General features: G+C 36.8%; 1 protein-coding gene across 6 annotated transcripts in view; it reads right to left on the bottom strand.

Moving 5' to 3' along the window:
* The window catches only part of LOC117420773 (zinc finger protein 827-like), a 51,721-nt gene that overhangs the window by 2,819 nt on the left and 29,705 nt on the right, over nt 1–19,197 (bottom strand). For 5 of the 6 annotated variants that reach the window (XM_059028582.1, XM_059028549.1, XM_059028564.1 and 2 more), the window contains 7 exons: nt 16,097–16,154; nt 12,027–12,127; nt 10,372–10,509; nt 6,115–6,286; nt 5,499–5,665; nt 2,068–2,277; nt 1,683–1,860 (listed from right to left, as the gene is read on the bottom strand). In XM_059028582.1, coding sequence (XP_058884565.1) covers nt 1,683–1,860; nt 2,068–2,277; nt 5,499–5,665; nt 6,115–6,286; nt 10,372–10,509; nt 12,027–12,127; nt 16,097–16,154 — 1,024 coding nt within the window. Of the gene's footprint in view, nt 1–1,673; nt 1,861–2,067; nt 2,278–5,498; nt 5,666–6,114; nt 6,287–10,371; nt 10,510–12,026; nt 12,128–16,096; nt 16,155–19,197 lie in introns of all 6 variants that reach the window. The other variant, XM_059028593.1, reaches the window with a different exon arrangement.

The raw sequence follows: 19,197 nt of genomic DNA on the forward strand, positions 1-19,197 counted from the left end.
AAACAATAATGTAAAAAAAAAAAAAAAAAGCAGGAGATTATGACCAATCTCCTTCTTTTGTTCAGTCGATCTGTAGTGAGTTGTCCCCTAGTGCTAAGGTACCTGGCCAGAGGTCTCTCTGGTTTCCTTGTTGAAGCTCTACATGAGTCTACTCTCCATGGGCCAATGCACTGCCTGGGGTTTATCTGGTCTGACTCAATAATATGTGCTTTTTAAGAGCTGTGCTTCGAGACATTAAAAACAAAACAGAGGTTTAACAACAACTGTGATTAATAACAACAACTACGCTGTGAGACTGAATAAAGCCCCCTCAGAAACAGACGAGAAAGGTTAAGATTACCAAACCTTATTTATATAATAAATAAATAAATAAATAAATAAACAAAGAGTAAATATTGTCCCATGTTATTTAAACATGCTGAAATGTGTTTTTGCTCTTTAAGATGAAAACTTTCACCTAAGTGAGTATACATTTATGTTTACATATACAGGCTAACTTCACTATAACCAACTCCTGTTTTTAACGATCCCAACAGTAAGAACCGATTTTTTCAATGCAAATTAGCCCTATTAGAACGATCACATACAGGATCGACCTGGATGCTGAACTTTCTCGTGTCAAGTGTGTTATTCTCTCAGTGAAAACAAAGAACACTGGTTGACTAATTCAAAGATAACGCTAATTCAAAGATGACCTAGTACGAATGATTTGTAGTACAAATCACGCATGATGAATGCAATCGTTGCCTGTCCGGCTGGCCATCATCTTCACACAAACTGCAATCAGGCAATCTACACTGGATAGTTTATTTTCAAGAGAAAGGACATGTAATTACTGTATTCAGCATGTAAGTGTACATGCTTTCCTTTTTCATTTCTTTACTGTTTTCTTTTAAACATACATGTTGCAGGGCGCCCTGCACAGGGGGAAATTAGTGTTGGTGTCATTTATATGTGGAAACGGGTTTGTTTTGTGTGCTTTTTGGAGTTGTTATGTTTGATCAAATGATTGTTTCTAGACGGGCGCTTGTTTGAGACTTGCTGCCTGCTAGGTTTGGTTGAGAGGAAGGGCAGCGAGTGATTGGCTGTGCCGGTCCTCAATCAGATGTAGCAGGTTCCTGGAGCAGGACGCTTCGTTCAGTAAGGCTAGCGCTTGCCCTGTGTGGCACCATTTATTTGTAGTTTTTGCACTGTGTTTTCTTTTGCCTTTTATACAGCTCTGTATGTGTCCTCTGTGTGTTACCATCGTTGGTCATGTCACGTGACCCGTTTGTTTACTTTCTGTTTTGTGTTTAATAAATCCTGGGGGCCTGTGCCAGCAATATGGTTACCCACACATGACACAAGTACCTTGTCACAATACCGTTTAAATGTTGATCAATGTGAAGGAATCTTCATAAAAGTACTACATATTGACGTTCAAATTGGCCGTTTTGTCATTATTCTGATACAGAAACATGCCAAACCCTATTAAAGTGAACACCCTGATATAACGAACATTTCTCCAGGTCCCATGGGGGTTCGTTATAGTGAAGTTAGCCTGTATGTTTAAATAATGTCTGGATTGACTTCTAGGGCTCACAATGGGCTGTCACAATGAAACTACATTTCTAACCAAGCGGAGTGAAGCTTTAGTACGGGGCAAATCAATAATGAACCTCTCTTGTACTTGCTTTCCTTACTTGAGCCCTCCAGTCGGAACGGTATGGCATTTCTGGTGCTCCAGCAGCTGCTCTGGAGTCTTCATGAACTTGTGGCAAACGTCACACTCAAACATCCGCGTGATCAAGTGGATCTGCAAGTGCCGCTCGTACATCATCTTCGTCTTGCAGACAAAGTTACAGAAAATGCATTCGAAACCTGGAAGGCAATGGGTTTTATAGTAGCAACTGTTGTTTTCAAATTCATTTCCTCTACTACCCTTTTTCCATTAGAATTAATTTAGTTCATATTTTTATTTCTTACGATTGCCCTTCTCCCCCACGAAGTATTCTTGATAATACAGCAACATTCTCGTATGGAAAAGTACTCATGTATGTTCATAACTTTTGTAAACTTTATAGGTACCTTTTTCAGACTTTTCCTCTGCGCCCGATCCAGAGTGGCTCCCTGAACCTGATTGGGTGCTAGTTTCCATGGGCGGGGCCAGAAAGCTCTTGAGCTCCTCGTTGCCGTGGGCGATGTCACTGCTCTCTGAGCCATTGAAGGAATCGCTAAGTGCCGACAGCGAGGAGGATGTGCTCTTTGTCTCACTCAGAGGGCTTTTTGAGTTGTGACCTAAATTCAGATATTGTCAGATTGAGACCATGTCCTGAATTCAGGACTCCAGAAGACAAATTTACTCCCAACAGAACTCCACCCCCAACCAAAATGTATATTTTCACAGCATGTGGACTAAAAGCACAGCCTAATCAACTTTGGAAGTGTTTCCAAAATTGTACCCTTCAGCAGGTATCAGTGAAGTAGACCCCTAAACATCCCTGTTACCTTGTTTCACCACAGATGTTGTTCTAGAGATAAATGCCTAGCAAAAAGGTAACAAGTGTCCCTGTCACTATATCAATGTCGCGCAGGGGCTAACCCTTGTAAAAGTTCACCACTGTATTTTTGCAGTTTTACCATGATTTTCTCCTGGTTATACTATGCATTTACCATAGTTTATTCTGGTTTGCCACGTTTATTAGCATGCTTTACCATACCTCTCTATTCTTTACAATGCTTACATATGCTGTACCATGATTTAACACTACTCCGTTATGATTTTACTATGGAACATTTTATAAGGGAATAATTCAAATGTCTGCAAAAGCGCATTAAAAAATTAATTAACTGTTGCCTTTCAGCATCCCTTTTTTATTTCCATTATGAATACAGTTACTTTGTCATTAAAATTGTGTGTCCTAGGTTTGGTTATACAGTGCTATATATACTAGAAATGTGAGAACAGAAATGAAGCATCCCTGATAACAATATTATCTAAATCAGATTAAATGGTTTGTAAAATTGTAGTAAAATGGAAATGTGAAAGTTCATTTCTACTGCACACTACCTGTAATGAAATGTTATTGAGAAGGACAAGGAAAGTGAGAATACAACTTGTGTACCAACTATAAATACCCTAATGTCAAAGACTGTGGTCTGTACCATTGGTATGGTCAGATGTAAAAGCAATTTGGCATTGAAGGGGTCTTTACAGAGCAACAGCTGTAAACAGCTATACTGTGTACCAAACATCAAGGTAATAATTCCAAGTGTACTGTCTCTGTACAAAAGAAACTTAAGAAGTCACCTGACCTAATAAAGGCAGAAAGATTAGGTCATAGGTCAAAGTCATGGCTACCAACACCACTTAAGATAAATCACTACCTTAAATGGTTTCTGAGATATGAGGCTTTGAAATCTAAGACGGCAACAGCTTTGCAAAAAAAAAAAAAAAGACATACGTGTACCGAGTATGAAGCCAATATCATGCAGAAACCAGAAAGTCACATGACCCCGATATGGGTCAAAGTGAAGGGTGTCAGATTTGACTCTAAAGTTCAATTTCTAATCCAAATTAATCTTTTTTTAACATGTCATTCTTTTGTGTTGGAAATATATTTGCTGTTGGTTGAATAATTGATATCGCTTATTTTATTTTTATTGCCAGAAGAAGATGTAATGTGATATACGCTACAATAGGACTTTGTAATAGGTTTGGAGCATATAAAAAATTCATATTCCTGGAGGTGAGGAACCACGATTGTGATTAAAACTACAAAAGTCTCCCATAATGTCTCTCGCTCAACTGACTTTCTGATACCATCTGTTTTTATAAAAGTCGTTTTTTTTTTTCTCCCTGATACACTCTCTTTCCTCTTTGATGCTTACAACCAATTTTCGGCACACCTTATTATTTTTTTATACTGTAAAAAATTGCTTACTTCATGGCACTTCACGGTCTAAAAAAAAATAGTTCACAATTAAACATAATATTTATTAAAGCAGAAACAATAGCCCTGTCATATTTAAAATCGACTATTTTTCTTTAGCGCACAAATGTTCTCAAATATGACTAAAAACAGTAAAGGCCACCTTTAAAGGCATTCTATTTTCACTAAATTATCAAAAAAAATAAAAATAATAATATATATATATATATATATATATATATATACAGTATATATATATATATATATATATATATATATATATATATATACATATATATATATATATATATATATATATATATATATATATATATTTGATAATTTAGTGAAAATATAAAGAAATATATTTATATATATATATATATATATATATATATATATATATATATATATATATATATATATATATATATACACACACACATACATACATACATACATACATACATACAGTATATTTATTTCACCAGACACGTGAAATGTCCCAGCTTGTACTAGGCCATGAAAAAAATACAGCTTATTTGTTCAATTCAGTTTCAGATACAACTTTGGCTTATTGTTTTCAGATGTTTTTTTTTTTTTTTTTTAAAGCTATATTGCAATGTTTCATCTTTGAAGTTATTCCCCTATATTCTGATGTATCAATATATATCTGTTGTATGTGGCTATGCATGGTTGAGATCATGTACTAGTGTGAATTACAGCTGGTACAATGCAATCAATCAAGAAAAGTAAGTAGAATTTGAATGTAGTTGTTTTCATACAGTACTTTATTCCCCAGGACTCCCATGGAAATGAGATCTTCAGTCTATCCATATGTAAAAATATTTAATGAGCCATGCAGGCCCCAAATTCCGTATTTATTTAAAGGGCTGACAAACAAATACATATTAGCATAATATTCTCAAAAGGTCAGAGATCTTTTAATCAGTCCAGACTAACTGAAGACATTTTCCGTATCACTGTGCTACACGTCATCAAAGGGCTTACAGTATTTACACGTACTCAATAACCTGCCCTTCTTATAGAAGTTTGAGTGTAAAGTATAATATTAATGACAATAAACAGTGATGGTAGTTTAATTTAAAGTTTCAAACTCTGCTCAATAACGTACAGCTTTGTAAACCTTGCCTTAGTCCCAAGTGTGAAAGTCATTCATGCTGTGTACATCAATGTCTTAAAAAATGGAATGTCAGGCCTGCTTGCCTTTGGGTTGCACTTGAGATTCCAATACAACTTGAAAGAAAGTATCATGATTCTCTTATTGTGTCATGAGTACTGCTCATTTATTGTCCGCATTTCTGCTCATTATCTATAATAATTCAGCATTTTAATTTTAGTCCACATGCAGACCTGCACAACACTTACAGGTATTTGAATCCCTGTGTGTATGCCTTCAAAATACTGTACAAAACAATGGGCCTCTTCCTACTAAATAGATTTTGAAGAGATATAAAAAAGATGAGAAAAAGGATAAAAAAAGTAACAAGAAAAAAAAAACCATCTATGAAACAGAAGTCAAAAGAAGAGAAGAAAGATGTGAAAGAACAAGTCAACTCACTCTACCTGCATGGCCTGCATTTACATGCACCTTCATCTCCCCTTCCTCGTTGCAGATGAAGTCACAAGTGCCACAGCAGATTGAGAACATCCACTGCTCCTTATCAACATGAAGGGACATGTGGCTGACAAACTGGGCATTCAGCTCTGTCTCAAATCCACAGACGTGGCAGCTGCAGGGAGCAGAGAAGAGACAGCAGACAAAACAACATTTTAACAAAAGTTCTGCACTTTTCATTTGAATCCAATACAAACATTAAGTAAGAAACAACTACCACCAGCAATGCAATGCACTGGTGGAGGGCTACTTCAATGGAAAAACATGCATTTATTGGGGCTCAGGTTTGTATTTGGCATCACAGTCAAGACTGGGTGATAATCAGGGTTGGAAATAAGACTCCCATTATATAGCACTTTGACCCATTCCTGGTTTTACTATGATAAGACACACCTGAGCTTGTTACCTATACACTGGGGCTAATCAAGCTCATAGTAAGACCTGGAATGGTTGAAACTGCTATGTAAAAGGAGTCTTATTTCCATCCCTGGATAAAAGTAACTATATTTCTATTATTATGTATTTATACTATAAAACATATAGCTATTACTGGGATAGCATTACCAGTAATAATAGGGGTAGTTCTTGCGTTCGCTGTTCTCGGTGGTCACTGCGCTCACGATTTCCTCAGCGTCAGTGCTCACCAGCTTCACGGCATGGATCGTCAGGTGCTGGTTGAGGTTGGCACGGCACTTGGCAGCGTAGGGGCACAAGTGACACTTGTACTTTCTCTCTTCTAGAATTAGAATTAGCAATCAAACCTTGCTGGTTCAGAAATGTTTGTGTTTTCTGTTTTGCAGTATACAGCTATGGCCAAAAGTTTTGCATCACTCAAGAATTTTAGGATTGAGACATCTTTTTTTTTAATGTATATAAACATAATTTAGGTATTTTATTTAACATCATGTAATCAAAGAAACTACGAAATGACATTGCAAGAGTCTACCAGAAGCCATAACAGTAGTACTTTGAATTTGCAGTGCATTCCATTGTGTTTTAAGACCTTAATCCTCTCAGACATGGACTCAGTGAGGTGCTGAAGGGTCAAGTTATCCTTTAGATTGCTCCATGCAGCCTTTTAGGGCTGTCAGCTAAGCCTCCAAATAGCAATCGATTAACTGGGCACACAAAATCGAATCGTTCTAATAAATATCGATGATTGTACCGCCTACATACATTGTCGCTCCATTGTGGGCAGCAGTGTGGAGTAGTGGTTAGGGATCTGGACTCTTGACCGGAAGGTAATGGGTTCAATCCCCGGTGGGGACACTGCTGCTGTACCCTTGAGCAAGGATGCTCCAGTAAAAACCCAACTGTATAAATGGGTAATTGTATGTAAAAAATAATGTGATATCTTGTAACAATTGTAAGTCGCCCTGGATAAGGGCGTCAGCTAATAAATAAGAAGAAGAAGAAGAATCCCCCCCCCCGACGTGCTTAATATCATTGCTGTTATAAGTGAAAGCTTGTGCACAACAACTGAATGCAAGGGGTAATTACGCCTTGATAGCGTCAGGAGAAGAAAACACACAACAACATTCGCAACAAGCCTAAAGCAAGTTTAACATACTACAGGGGTGTTACTAAAATATTTATTCCAAATAGATTACAGTATTTTGGAATGTAATCTGTATAAACTAGACACAAGTTTATGAAAAACGTCTTTTTTTTTTATCCAGTGACAGCTGCAGTATCACGCATTGCAGCTTGTTAATACCGTAACCTTCACTATCTGTGAAACACACAATGCAGAAATCCCTGCCTAAAACATAATAATAATAATAATAATAATACAAATAAATTGATTTACTTACCACAACATGCATACATCACTGTTTTTTTGTTTTTTTTTTTTTTTTTAACGTTATTGAATATTGTTAAATATTCATTATATAAAAGTTCATTTTGAAACTCCAAAGAAGCGCAAACTACGTACAGTCAGTTTTCTTCAATGTGCTCAATTTATTTACAGGCTGTTACCAGATATGCAAGCCTGTCGTCCTGCTCTGGATTCAAGGCGGCACGCTTTTTTGTTTGTTTACATCGAACACACAGAGGGGCGTACTTACAAAGCATTTTCAAAACTGATTCGCTGGTAGGATGGGACCAGCAAATCAGATGTTAGTTGACATGAGCAGGTAAAGAAGAGCACGCCCACTGCTTGTCTGGCAGAAATACTGTAAGTAGCAAGGCAGGACGTTCGGTGCAGTTTCGTTGATAAACTTAAATAATGTTATTAACTATGCACTTTAAAAAAATGTAATTATTTCACTGATTATCCAGTATTTATAATCGATGTATATAATGAGGAATGGAATCGATCGAAAAATCAATTTTCGATTTAATCGTAGCAGCCCTACAGCCTTTACACTTGATTCCAGTTCATTGCGGTTGCATGGTTGACTTTTCCTCATTTCCTGTCCTATCAGACCTCAAACATTCTCAATAGGACTGAGATCGGGCAAGTTTCCAGGTCAAAATTGAAGCGAGACTGTTGTCTTCTAAGCATTTCATCACTTGTTTGGCTCAATGGCAAGGGGCTCCGTCATCTTGGAAGCAGAAATCACAGTTGGGAAAATGGTTCTGATCCGTAGGGAGGAGGTGGTCTTGGAGTGCTTTCAGGTACCAGTCCTTGTTCATAGCTGTCCCCTTGGGTAAAACGTGTCGGGATCCTGTGCCTTTAGCATCCCCCAATATGGACAGTTTCCGGATGCTTCCTCATTGGAACGGTACACTCTGTCTTGTGTCTTTCTCCTTTGTGTCTTCAAACTCTTAATCCATCTCTGTTTCCAAAACAGCTGAAGGGGGACTCGTCAGAGAAAATTACTTTGATCCAGTCACCTTTGGCCCAGTATTTGTATGTGCGACAAAAGTTAAGATGATCTCTGATGATTTTCTTGCTAAAAAGGGTCTTCTTGGCAGGCCTCCCTGACACCAGACCATTCGCCAAGAGACACTTTCTCATGGTGCGCGCAGAAGCCTTCACTCCAACTTCTTTCCACAGCAAGTGGACACAACTGGCCTTTCTACCTCTCAAACTTGGACGGCATAGGTGGTGATCCTGGAGAGCAGTGCTGAGTTTTGGCCGTCCAGTCCTGAGGGCAGCTTTACAGCTTCCAGTCTTCTTATATTTCTGGATGATCCCAGATACTGTGCTTTGGCTGGCATAACCTCTGTTGGCTATCCTTCCTTATGAAGTGCAATGATGGCTGAGCGTGTTTCCGAGAAGGTTTGGCTCTTCCCCATGGCTTGCACTGAAGTTACAAAATCTATGTAAATTCATTCTGATCTAGCTTAAATCTACTTGTTACCACTTGTCACCGTTTGATTACTTCTAATTGAGTAACACGTGTCAAGATTTGTGATGTCTTTTCAGAAATCGTGTGTTTTCATGTTAGATTTCAAAATGTCAAATTTTTCCATTTTGTCAGTTTTTCGTTAAGTATATGGAAAACTACAAAGCGGTATGTAATTCAATATGTTAACTAGGGATGTGATGGTATACTGGTTTCAGGGTATACTGTGGTATAGATTGCCACGGTTTTGAAAGCGCAACCATTTTTCTATACCATGGTTTCCATGTTCATGGTTTACCATGGTATGCAAAAGTAGTTCTGTCTGTGTTTCTGTCTCTACCAGCTCCTAATTGCTGCTTATCAGTTTTGAACTTTGAAATTAAAAAAAAAAGCGCCACTGCCATTCAAAGTGTTCAGCACAGGAAACAGTTGTATTGAAACTAAACAAGCAAAACAAAAATGTCATATAGTAAACAAACTCGTACAAGTAACGAAAGTGACCTCTTTCCTCTGCAAAACGGATAAAATCATCCAACTGAAGAGAAGAGAGCTTTGTAGTTGAGGATGGAAAACCAGTCTGCAGAGCATGCAGGATTCAGGTAACAGCTAGAGGTGGGAATACATCCAACCTCTTCACCCACCCACAAGAGTATCACCCGTCGCTGTATAACGAAGCTCAAGTATATACATTCTTACTATACTCTTAAACAATAAGTTTTGTAGGAAAAATGTAACTACAGTAAGAGCACTGAAATAAAACAGCTTAACATAGATGTTTTAAAACAGAGAGCTTAATGTTAAAAGTAACACAATTGATTGTTTTAATTAATAAAAATATTACTTGACCACGGTGTATTTCTTTAAATAAACCATTTTAAAAAAAGGGTTTAAAAAAATTACATTATACCGCGGTATGACGATAACCGTGGTATATTTTTTGACGGTCAAAATGTAATACTGTGACATCCCTAATGTTAATGTAACAATATTCAGTAGGTTTAATAAGAAAATTCTAGGGTGATGCAAAACTGTACTGACATAGCTGTACAGTACAGTTGCAGAATAAATAAATGCTCATATTAAAAGGGTAGTTTGTTTCATGTGTAATTTTATTTATTTGTTCACGTTTGTAATCTCCAATATTTAATTTTCATATTTTTCTCTGAATCCGAATCCACCTGGCATTATTCGTGCTTGCAGAATCCAAGTTGCTGGCACCTTTTGAGAACAACATGAATCCATACAAATCACATATCATTAATATGTGGTTCATACGAGTCGAAAGGCAACTAGGATCCAACATGCACAGATAATACCGGGGGATTCTGACACAGAGAAAATTGAATGGATTAAATTCAATGTTGGAGCAACAGAAATGTAATAAAAAAAAGGCAAAAGGTAAAAAAACAGAAGCTACCTACCCTCCAAAAATCATTTGAATCCCCACTTAGTCAAAGACAAACCCTGTGAACTGCCCTGGGTGAGGTAGCTTCTGTGATGGTATTTACTCCAACGCCACGCTTACCAGTATGCAGGGAGAGGTGTCGAGAAAGTGTCTGCTGTCTCCCGAACACCTTCCCACAGATACTGCAGGGGAACAGCTGCTCACTCATCTTCCACTGGTTTATTCCATTCCCTGATTCCAGACCCGGCTTCTCAGAGTCTGAAACACAAAACCCAACCACACGACACAGTGCTGTTTTGGCACCTGAAGATAAAGTGTTACAGTCTTGAACAGCTTTCCATTGTTCTCAAAGTGCTCCTACTTCTTTTCTGTGGGTCAATATCTGGCCTGTTTAAATTAAAATTGCTAAATAAAAAAAAAATTGCTTAACTAAAAACCAGTGCCCTGCCAACAACAACAACGACTTCAATTTATATAGTGTCTTTCATGCTCCAGCACCTCAAGCGTTTCATGAAATAGTTACAAAAACAAGATAAAATAAAAATTAAGAAAAAAAATAAGAAAAATAAAACAAAACACATGAATACCAAAACAAACAAAAAGCAATAGTGGTTAGGGCTCTGGACTCTTGACCGGAGGGTCATGGGTTCAATCCCAGGTGGGGGACACTGCTGCTGTACCCTTGAGCAAGGTACTTTACCTAGATTGCTCCAGTAAAAACCCAACTGAATAAATGGGTAATTGTATGTAAAAAAAGAATGTGATATCTGTATAATGTGAAATAATGTATAATGTGATATCTTGTAACAATTGTAAGTCGCCCTGGATAAGGGTGTCTACTAATAAATAAATAATAAAAATTTAACCTCATTCTCACCAGTCCATCATGCCAATCAGGTTTTAAAAATTACAGTTCAAAGACCTGAGAGATTAAAGCCCTAAGAGGGACTTTGCACCACAAATGGCTTTTGGAAAACTGCTGGTGCAAAATGGCTAAAGCAATGGCCACCCACAGAGGCATACCTGGACTCTTGAAGATAAACATTTAGAGTACAATACTTCATAACAATACTTTTACATTAATATTATTATTATTTATTTCTTAGCAGACGCCCTTATCCAGGGCGACTTACAATTATTACAAGATATCACATTATTTTTACATACAATTAGCCATTTATACAGTTGGGTTTTTATTGGAGCAATCTAGGTAAAGTACCTTGCTCAAGGGTACAGCAGCCGTGTCCCCCACCTGGGATTGAACCCACGACCCTCCGGTCAAGAGTCCAGAGCCTTAACCACTACTCCACACTGCTGCCCTATATCCACTAAAGCACCCAGACTCTTCAATTAGTCTTCATTTATTCATATTTGGGAAGCAGCACAGGCTAAAGTGTATGGATGAGGATTAGCAGAGGTCTTGACACAATGTAATGATTTTTACAGAAACTTGGGATACCAGGATGTTAAACACCAATTTGCCTTTTGTATCAGTGGTTACTGATTGGAGATGTGAAGTCTGGTTTCATTAGCTCTTGTCTAGAACTAAAGGAACTAAGAAATGACTGCCATTAGTTATCGAAATCAAGAGTGTTCCAGTCTTTTTTTTTTTATATACTGTACCGCCGTTAGGAGTCATTTTGGAATGAGTCAACCATTCGGAATGTGATAATGAGGTATCTGCTACCATGAAGGTTCTTTCTCTGAATCAGATACAGGAGCAGATGTAACAAAGACCAACTTAATGAGGGAGGTTGAAGCCAGTGATTTAATACCTTGGAGTGATACCCTCCCAGAGCAGCCTGATTCGCTGGGTAACAGGTCCTTAGAGCTGGAGTTAAAGGGCGATTGTCTGAAGTCATCTTCAAGGTAAGGGCTGATAAAAAAAAAATCGAAAGACAGACAGATCATTAATTGCATTTCTAATACAACCTACACTGGTGTTATCTTTCAAGAGTAAATTGAAAGCATTTTAATAATTTATAAAAATTTCTAATAAAACTTGTGAAAAGTTGAACTCAGTAACATTTAGTTTCAATTGCTCTAAATGCAAAGAGGATAACCATGTGCAAATACTGCCTGAGGGGAAATATCATGGCTCACGTGAACAGAAAAAACTGCCTAGAAGTAGTTGCTCTGTGCATTAATGATTCAGACAATTGCTTGAATCAACAATGATGAAGGTTCAGATGACGAAGAGTTCAGCGGTTTCGGATCAGATGATCTCGAAGCAGTCTGATTGATTATGCTGTACTGTTACGCTACAATCCATATATATATATATATATATATATATATATATATATATATACACACACTACCGGTCAAAGGTTTTAGAACACCTCAATTTTTCCAGTTTTTATTGAAATTTACACAAAAAAAATTATAGCATAGAACAAATAAACAATTGGAGATAAAAAAGAAATCATGGAATCGTTTTGTTTAACAAAATTTAATCTAAATTTTTGACTCATTAAAGTAGCCACCTTTTGCAGATATAACAGCCGAACACACTCGTGGCATTCTTTCTACAATGGAAATCAAATATTGTTCGGAAAGTTCTTCCCAACACTGTTGCAGAAGTTCCCACAAATGTGTTGCACTTGTAGGTTGCTTTGCTTTCACCCTTCTGTCCAGTTCATCCCAAACCAGCTCGATGGGGTTTAAGTCTGGAGACTGTGCTGGCCATTCCATGATTTGAAGCCTACCGTCTTGTTCTTTTCTTCTAAGGTAGTTGTGACATAGCCTGGAGGTATGTTTTGGGTCATTATCTTGCTGTAGGATGAACCCCTGACCAACTAGGCGTATACCAGAGGGTATTGCATGGCGCTGCAAAATGCTGTGGTAGCAGTTTTGGTTCAGGGTGCCACTCACTCTGCAAGTCGCCGACTCTGGATCCAGCAAAAGTGCCCCAGACCATCAGGCTTCCTCCTCCATGTTTGACAGTTGGTGTCACACACTGAGGAACCATCCTTTCGCCTACTCGACGGCGTACAAAAACCCTGCGGGATGAACCGAAGATTTCAAATTTTGATTCATCGGTCCATAAGACCTTCTTCCAGTCTTCAGTAGTCCACTGGCGGTGCTTCATGGCCCAGGCAAGCCTTTTTTTCTTATTTTGCCATCTTAGCAATGGCTTTCTTACTGCCACTCGACCTGTCAAACCTGCAGCTCGAAGTCTTCTCTTCACAGTTGAAACTGAGACTTGCTTACTTCGATCAGTGTTAAGCTGTGCTTGAAGCTGTTGTCCTGTGAGCCGCCTATCACGCAAGCTGTTGACTCTGAGAAACTTGTCTTCTGATTCTGTTGTGGCTTTGGGTCTGCCAGACCTCTTCCTGTCAGAGTTTCCTCCAATTTCCAAGTGCCTTTTGATGGTGTAGGAAACTGTACTCACTGACACCTTGGCTTTCTTTGCAATTTCTCTAAAGGAAAGACCTACACTTTTAAGGGTTATAATGGTCTGTCTTTCTTCCTTTGTTAATTGCCTTTTTCTCGCCATTATGAGAGCAATATACTACTTCCTGCAGTACAATACTGTCCAAATAATGCTTAAGAGGGTGTAGTAACACAGTCTGTTCCAACACTGCTTTTATACAGACAGAGGGTTTGTAAGTAATCAACAAAAGTTGGGACTCTGTAGGAATTGTTAGCATCAACTTTCAAGGCTTAATTTACTTCAATTGCTGCAGAACAGCTGTAAGTTGTTAACTCATTACTTGTTCCCTGAAAAAGGCCTTTTTGTATAACTCTGAAATGTACATTATTTTTCAGTTTTTAGTAACCTAAACTTTTTTTTTTAACCTCTGGCAGTTTACCGCTTACCTTTGTACCTTGAACTGCTCAAATTAAAAAAAAAAAAAACTGGGTGTTCTAAAACTTTTGACCGGTAGTGTGTGTGTATATATATATATATATATATATATATATATATATATATATATCTTTTTTAGACACAGCAAGTGCATTTTTTTTGTATTGAACATTTTAATGTTATAGTGCTATTATTTCGTGTTGTGTTTTCACACTGGACAATTTCTTACTTACAGGGATTATGTAAAGCCATTTACTTTAGTAGACAAAAGATTTCACTTCTTTATATATTTTTTAAATGTAGCAACTTTTATTCTAGTGTTTTTCACCTACAAATGTGGTTTAAAAGTTTAACGTTTTGTGAAAATATTTGAAATGACAAAACAGGGGACATACTGCAGCAACTTTTCAATTGTATTTCACCAGTCATTAAATATGTTAACTGCTCTTGATTGATTCTTTAGCGTGCATGCCATGATTGAATGAGTGTAGTCATCGTTTGAATATGAAATTAGTCACGGAACCGGATAATGTAGCAAAGCACTGAAACTCAACGACTTATTTTGTAAAAATTTTCTGACGGTTCACTGGATAGAAAGAGGGTTACTTGTATCTACTGTCAAAGTGAGTTCCAGTATCTCAGAAGTGCATCTAGTCTGCTGTACCACCTGCGTGCTAAACAATGCTTTCACTTCTCAAGATACACTTTCTAGCTGACAACAACAACACAACAAATGAAACCTGTCTGTTTCGACAGAGTACTCTCTTAGAAATTCAGGATCACTGCCAACCCATGAATCAAGCACTATACTATAACCAGTGCTGTTGCAAAATGGATAGCTACTGACTGCAGACCCATTAACATTGTAGCTTTGTTTAATTTCAATAACTAAGTTTATTTTAAATGATATTATTTACAATTATGGAAAATATAACTGTTACTCGGTGAATGTTTTGTTTTATTTAGGTGAGTTAAAGTTATTGAACTCACCTAAAGTTAAATATATATGACATATGATAAACAAACTGTGCGCATTAGCAGAACTTCACATGCCCCAAGTACTTTCCTCCAAAGACGGCATTCTTCATAACTCTTATTGCAGCAGGAGTGAGCTTGTTTGACTCACAGACACAGAACTAAGTCTGTTTTCTAACTCACAAGTAAACCAGTTGTTGTCAAACCTAGTCCTACAGTAGCTTCCAGTTTGTTTTGTTTTTTTTGTTTCAACTCAAAGTACTTGCAAACAGCCTATAAGACTGTAGCCTCAGTCTTTGCTCAAAACAGATCAGATTATAATTAGGGCTTCAGATTTTTGGTTTTAACTAATAAAAAAACAATAAAACACCCCTGATAAAAAATTTGTTGACTTGACTCCTTTGCCTGTGAAAAAATTATAAAATACAGTAACCTACAAAAAAAAAGTGCAGTTGGGCAATGTCCCGCCTTCCTGACTTGTATCTCATATTTATTCGTTCTGAATACTTTAAACCCACCACTACTGAGTGGCAGCAAATTCCCACATTTCTATTGGAGGACTGTAACATGCATGCAAGATTTAAAACAAGATTATAATTACTAGATTTAAAGCTATTACAGTTCCATAGGGAGTATTTACACGCTTGCGGAACTTAAAACAGAATTGCAAATTGTGGCAAAAAATGAAAAAAAAAACCACATAGAAACCCTAGAAGAATACTGAATGATTTTGCTGTTGAAGACAGCAAAGGAAAGAAGGTACACAAGTGTGCAAGTACTGTCAATACATATTGTGACTGAAAAAAACACCCAATAATTTTGGAAAGTAACCGAAAACAATAATTTCATACAGTATATAAAAAACTAAAGCCCTGGGGAAAAAAAATAAAATAAATTAAAACATAACTCGAAAATAGCTAAAAAAAAAAAAAAAAAAAGCACCGAAAAATAATTGCTAGAAACTGAAAAATAGAAGGCTGAATTATAATACTAAAACCTTGACTGTTTTATGCCTTAAAGTTTTCGTGCAGAATCAATGGGCTCCTTCTTGTGGCTTACCTGTTCATTCTGTTCAGGACACTGTTAGATTTGTGGTTGTGAGCTTTGCTCACTTTTTCTGAAAAAGAAAAAGAAAAGCTGTATTACGAAACACAGAAAAAAAACATAAACTTTCCTGTAAGGATCACTAGTGTGCCTTCAGTCCCTATCAAAATGCATTAATAATAGACATTTTAAATGGTTTGAATATTCCTATCAAGTTATAATTCAAATTTTTTTCACGTCATATTTCAGCTGAGTAAATAATAAAACCGACTTTTTCATTTGAAATTAATATTCGATAAATTTAAGCAATGATAAATAATTAATAAAAGCGTGTTTTCTAACTTTGTGTGAAAAAACAATATCCTAAAACATTTTTTTACACCAATATATAGTTTAGCTATCTTGCAATCCATCTACGTTAAATTTTCTTATTTATCTTTAAAATTCCGCAATTTTCTTTAGGTTCAAACTCATCCAGGTTACAAAGTTCTACTTTACAGAAACTGTATCCGTTTTATAATAAATATACAAACGAGACATATACCATATTCAAAAAAGGAGAGGGTTCATTCTTATCAGCAAAACATGCCGGTGTTGCTTTCCTTTTAATACAAGATGATTTATATAGAAATACTATCTACAGTCAACGGTTTTCTCCTGAGAAGACAGACAGACGTTCAGTGTAAGCGACAGAGCGGGTCAACAATACTTATTAACTTGTATGAAGAGACCCACAGAAGACAAACCAGCGGCAGACATTTTCTGGCCAACAATAGGCAGAGAGCCAAGAGTTTTTGCGTCCACCATGGCAAACGCACATGCTGAAAGCTAGCACACACACAAGAATGTACCTACTCTAATTAAAACTGATAGCTAAATGTCGATTTAAATGCTTATTAAATTTAACAAAATATAAGCCTTTCATTTGACAGCCTCTCTAGATAGGTTTCCAAATGATGCTTTAAAAATAAATATGCTGTGCAGGGGCATCATTTGCTATAGGGCAGGGGGGGCAGCTGCCCCCCAGATGATTTATATGATATTATGTCTTCCACTTTTTGACCCCCCCCACCCCAGACATATAATATAATCACATATCAGGTGGTCAAAGTTTTCTTCACAAATTAAAATACGTTTTTCAAACATCCGGAATGAAGTCGGCGATGGTTGCTATGTGATGTAATTGCTCGCGCTCAAAGTCTCAGGCTTCCATCGGAGGCATTCATTCATTTTTTATTGATAGTTCATCGTTGTCCAGTGATTTATATCTACAACAAAAGAATTACATTGCATTCTGTTATTTCTATAATAATATAATATTATTGATATCATGATGAGTCAAAAGAGAAATGTCGGATATGTTTGCCACAGCAGGTGGAAAACGGAAGAAATTAAACACAAGAGACAACAAGGAGGGATTCACTTGCGGAAGAAACTATTAATGCTTATGCCCAGGTAAACTATTTATACATTCTCTAAAGAAAAGGTACCATATATTTGAAAACAAGATTTAGACTCATGTGCAAGGCTGTGCTGTGTGTTTTCGGTAGAAAATAATATTTAAAGGTGGTAAACTACAGTATACATTCCGGTTGAAATTTACTGTTATAATTACTGTTTTCAAATGTTACATTGCTTAAATATGCATTTATATGGAAAGAAATGATTAGGCAACGTTATACACGAAAATCCATTGATTTTTTTTCCCCCAACATATGTGACCTGCTCCCACAAAATCAGTCGCATGTCGCCAACATTCCTTTTGCTACAGAGGCGAAAACAGAAAAAATGGCGTACCTGAACAATTTTTGGTCTTCGTGTTATTTAATAGTTTGAAGTCTAAACTTGGTAACAGCTATTTATGTTAAACAGCTTTAAAATCTTTATTTTTAAGCGTTTTTATAACACATACACATTTCAGTCTAAATTATGCCTAATTTAAAGTGAAGCAGGTGTTCATTCAAAGCCGCATACCACCTCAAGTTATACTTCCCATGAAAGCTGAGTCTGCTCTTTCAACACAACGCCATCTGCAGGTCAGATTTCACATTACCCGCCGGCCAAGTGACGTTTTTAATAGCTTGTTGCAAAGGCAACTTGAAGCTTGTTGCTACCATGTGACGACAACCTCTGATTGGTTAAGCACACCCTTCCGACAGACTCAGTAAGGCCTGAAGTTGAAAAATATTGAGAAATTCTAGTTGGCGGTAGTTTTTATACTTTCTATTTTGATAGTTTTCTTGTATTATTATTAATAATCATTTACAGAGATTAGGCTACATTAAATGAGAATATTCTTGCAATCGTGGTCACTAGTTTTTATACTTTCAATGTATTGTTATTATTATACCATTAGCTAGCTACGTAGCTGTAATTATTTTTATTTCTTAGCTGATGCCCTTACCCAGGGCGACTTACACAGTTGTTATTTAATGTGAAGTATTCATTTACAGTTAAAATAATCACGTTGCCTCACATTAAATGAGAATGTCAAATCGGGAGAGTGAAGTTGCCAGCAATGCACTTAAATCTTGGAAAGTTAAATTTATCTTTAGGTGCATGAAGTGGAGAGACGAGTCTGACTCAACAGAGGAAGAAAATGTAATGAAGGGAGTGAAACCGAGGGAGAGGTTGTACACACCGATGAAGTGAGGGAAGCGCTCCGGTCAGTCTTCGTTTAGAAAAAAAATAATACTTTAGAAAAGTAGGCTTCTGGAATACATTATGTAGGCTTATTATAATATTCATTTCGATTTTTTAAAAAAAAAATTTATGTAACTTCTTGTTTTTGTTTTTTTTTAAATAAACGGTTTAACAGAAGCAAAAAAAAAAAAAAAATCTAATCTAGCCCCACATGTGTTATTGCCTGATTATTTACCCCCCTGACATGGTTTGCTCACTAAAATATTGGGTAACTTATATTCTGAAACACAATTGCTTTGTCAATAAGACCCATGTGAGATACTTAATGAGCAAGCCGTATCACACCTGCACCAGCAGCCAAATAGCTACCCTAACAAAATCCCTTTGAATCCAACGGAATCCTATTCTCAACTTTTTCTTTTTAAAGGGCCTGTAGGTTGCAAAGTAATATAATAAAAATATAGTGTCTCAAT

The sequence above is a fragment of the Acipenser ruthenus genome, chromosome 1, assembly GCF_902713425.1.
Source record: "Acipenser ruthenus chromosome 1, fAciRut3.2 maternal haplotype, whole genome shotgun sequence".
NCBI lineage: Eukaryota > Metazoa > Chordata > Actinopteri > Acipenseriformes > Acipenseridae > Acipenser > Acipenser ruthenus.